The sequence below is a fragment of the Acanthamoeba castellanii genome, assembly GCF_000313135.1.
Source record: "Acanthamoeba castellanii str. Neff unplaced genomic scaffold scf7180000084698, whole genome shotgun sequence".
NCBI lineage: Eukaryota > Discosea > Longamoebia > Acanthamoebidae > Acanthamoeba > Acanthamoeba castellanii.
In genome coordinates, this window is record NW_004457373.1 from 1 (window position 1) to 3,443 (window position 3,443).

At 59.5% G+C, this 3,443-nt stretch overlaps 3 protein-coding genes across 3 annotated transcripts; all 3 read left to right on the forward strand.

Moving 5' to 3' along the window:
* Positions 1 to 180: 180 nt before the first annotated feature.
* On the forward strand, positions 181 to 1,582 carry ACA1_129210 (WD domain, G-beta repeat-containing protein; the record flags this gene model as incomplete). The annotated part of the gene is made up of 6 exons (XM_004336781.1): positions 181 to 250; positions 356 to 799; positions 862 to 972; positions 1,075 to 1,170; positions 1,252 to 1,382; positions 1,448 to 1,582. 6 exons carry the CDS (start codon positions 181 to 183, stop codon positions 1,580 to 1,582), a joined length of 987 nt encoding a protein of 328 aa, XP_004336829.1.
* A 108-nt stretch (positions 1,583 to 1,690) lies between these two features.
* On the forward strand, positions 1,691 to 2,398 carry ACA1_129220 (Nucleoside-triphosphatase; the record flags this gene model as incomplete). Its single annotated transcript, XM_004336782.1, has 2 exons — positions 1,691 to 2,029; positions 2,105 to 2,398. The coding sequence occupies 2 exons, from the start codon at positions 1,691 to 1,693 to the stop codon at positions 2,396 to 2,398; spliced, it is 633 nt and encodes a 210-aa protein (XP_004336830.1).
* Positions 2,399 to 2,899: 501 nt separating this feature from the next.
* Positions 2,900 to 3,436, forward strand: ACA1_129230 (uncharacterized protein; the record flags this gene model as incomplete). The annotated part of the gene is made up of 1 exon (XM_004336783.1): positions 2,900 to 3,436. A coding segment is annotated over one exon (537 nt), but the record flags the coding sequence as incomplete, so codon positions are not given.
* Between the last annotated feature and the right edge of the window lie 7 nt (positions 3,437 to 3,443).

The following is a 3,443-nucleotide window of genomic DNA, read 5'->3' on the forward strand; positions in this document are numbered from 1 at the left end:
CAGGCTCTACGACGTGCGGAAGCCGACACAACCCTTCCGCGTGTACCGGCCGTCCTGGCGCTCGGAAGAGCAGCGAAAGGCCCAGTACGCTCCTCCATTGCTCGCACATTGCTCACGCGTGGTTGCAATGCTCAACTACATTTGGTTGCCAAACCCAGGCGCTCGGGTCGGTCACTATACATGTCCCACCCGCACCTGACCTCGCTGGTCTTTGATCGCACCGGCACGGAACTGCTCGCGAGTTATGGTGGTATGCTCTTTACAAAACCGTGTGTAGCGAGCGATTGATCGTCTTGGCTTGCTGTCTGAATCAATCTCAGCCTCACCGGTCTGTCGTGTGGCTTCGTTCTGGCAGGGGACTACATTTATCTGTTGTCTCTGGCTGGCGGGACGGATGGTGTCACGCTCACGGAGGGAATGGAGATGGAAGGCGGAATCCGCGCGGCCTCCCCAACGCGACCGCAGCGCGGTGGTGACGAGGGAGACTGCGGCGATATGATGAACAGCCAACCGACGACCTCTCCGCCGAAGCGAAAGCGAAAGCGAACAAGAAGCGAGGAGGCTGTGGATATGGACGAGGACGAAGACGATGAGAAGCGACAGGAAGTGAATGACGAGAACGAAGAAGACGATGAAATGGATGAACATAGTGAACGAGAGGAGGACGAGGAGGATGAAGAGGAGGAGGAAGGCGAAGAGGAGGATGACGACATCAGCTTTTTGACTGATGACGACGACGACGATCCCTGGGCGCTGCAGGACGACGCAGACAGCGAACTGGACGAAGATCCGCGAATCCGTACACCCCCACCCCCCAGGTGCCTTTGCCCAGAGACCATCGTCTGATTGAGTCCTTTGCAGGCAATCCCGACGTGAGCATCGAGTACGAGAGGCAATGGAAGGGCCACCTCAACGTGCGCACCATCAAGGAGGTCAACTACTTCGGACCCAACGACCAGTACATCATCTCAGGTACCACCACCGCACGCGCGGGAAGACCACCGTCATGATACTGCGTTGGTGTATGATGTTTTTTCTTTCTTTCTTATGAAATGTTTCTTGGCACCGTGACAGGAAGCGATGATGGCCACATCTTCATGTGGGAGAAACAGACGGGGAAGCTGGTTCAACTCCTCAAGGGCGATGCGGCTATTGTCAACTGTGTTCAAGGTACGCGGTCTTAGCGTATTGTGTGTCGTTCATCCCCGTGTCTGCTTGGCGAGATGGTGATGATGTTGATCGCCGATACAGGCCACCCACTGGGCTACCCGACGCTGGCTGCGTCGGGGCTCGGCCACGACATCAAGGTGTTCATGCCGGTTGCTAAGTCCGCATGCTGCCTCGATCACGCCGAGCGGGTCATGGACAAGAACACCCACACCGTACGCGCTCGAACTGCATCTCACACAGAAGCCCCTAACGACTGATATCTTTTGCCGCTGCACAGTTGGAACACGGACGATCGCTCACGCAGTCGGCTCTCACGGAGGAGATGATGCAGCGGCTCATTGCCTTCATGCGAGAGGACGAACGGGAGGACGAACCCGAGGCACAGGCCAGCCAAAACTGCGTCCTCTCCTGATCTGACGTGACTCGACCTGCCCATCTGTTCCCTCTTCTCCTTGCACACAGCTCTCCTTTGTTACATTCCACACATTCCATTCACACGCAAGCCAAGTACAAGAAGACGATGCAGCAGCCACGAGTGGTCCTGCTGACAGGCGCACCGGGCGTGGGCAAGACCACGGCCATCCAACGCGTCATTGCGCTGCTGCGCCAAGGCGGCCCAGCGGCAGGCCAGTGCGAGCTGCGCGGGTTCGTGACGCGCGAGGTGCGGGGCGCAGGGGGGCAGCGCGAGGGTTTCGAGGCCGTGCTGTGTAGCACCGGGCGTGCGGTTCTGATGGCCCACGAGTCCAAGGTATCGGACCACACGGGCCGCCTGCCCAGGGTCTCCAAGTACGTCGTCGACGTGCCCACGTTCGAGTCCGCGGTGCTGCCCGAGCTGCAGCTGCCCTCTGCCACTGGCCAGGTGAAGACCCACCACCTTCGTGTTCTCTTGCTCTGTCTCACCATGTGTGTGCCATGCACAACGGGCAATGTACAGGTCTCGTGCATTGTCTACGTACTCGACGAGATAGGGAAGATGGAGTGCTACTCATCAGCCTTCAAGAAGAGGGTTAGCGAACTGCTGGCCTACCACGCAAGCAGCGGTGGTGGCGAGCAGTTGGGCGGACCAAGGAGGGTGCACATCATAGGGACAATCCCACTCAAGAGCCAAGATCGGTTCATCGAGGGAGTCAAGGCGCGCAGCGACGTTGAACTATTGACGGTCACTCAACAGAACAGGGACGCCATCCCAGACCAGATGTTTTCACTCCTGGGAGCCACCACCAAGTAAAGCAATCAAGGGTCACATCTTCATCGTCAAGCAAGAGCGAAGAGCACCCACAGCTTTACATCCCGGGGCGACAGCACTGAGAGGCTCAAACTAGTGAAGCTTCGCCGGTTTGGCTGATGTGTGGGTGAGAAGCAACTGACAGTTCTGCTCAGGTGAAAACTGGTAGAAATTGCCGAGGCGTGCATGCTGATTTCCAGGCCATTTTGGCGTCCGCAGGAATTCCACGAAAGCCAGAACGCGAGCATTCCTGGCAGGTAACGGCCCGACGGCCGGCGATAAAAGGGGAGCAGACCCGTGGCCTGAACCATTCTCACTTCCACCGAACCTCGATCAAGTCGAGCCAATTCTTTATCTGTCCCGATTTGCCAAACAAAGAGAGACCTTCACCACACCAACAAAGCGATTAAAAAAATGTCGAACACACCACCAGTAGATTCGGGAGCCGTTCCGACAGTCCCAGCTGGGACTGCCCCGCCGCAGCCAACCCTCCATCTCCCGTCCATGCTCGTCACCTTCGCCCTGCCGATGACCATCTCCCTCCCGGCCCACTTGGTTTCCGTCTCCACCCAACCCCAGGCAGCCGCCGCAACCGCCCCCGCCTCCGAACCCGCCCCTGCCGCGACTGAGAGCTCCACAGATCCCACACCGGCGTCGCCTCAGCCCAGCACCTCGGCCCCCACTGCCACCTCGACCACCGGAACCACGCAGCAGCCGCCACAGCAGCTCCACTTCACCTTCATCCTTCAGATGCCGATGCCGCTCGCTGGTGGCGCCATCCCGGCGATGATGGGCGGCTCTGGGGGCAGCTTCAGTCTCGACAACTTCCTCAACTACACGTTCCAGCTCCAGCAGCAACAGCGCGCCGGGCCGCCCCCGGCGTCGAAGAGCGCGGTCGATCGACTGGCCCAGGTGACGGTCACCGAGGCCCACATCAAGGCCCAGGCCCTGTGCTCGGTGTGCCAAGAGGCCTTTGGCGCGGGCGACGCGGCACTGGGGCTTCCGTGCGACCACCTCTACCGACGGCGACTGCATAACGCCGTGGCTC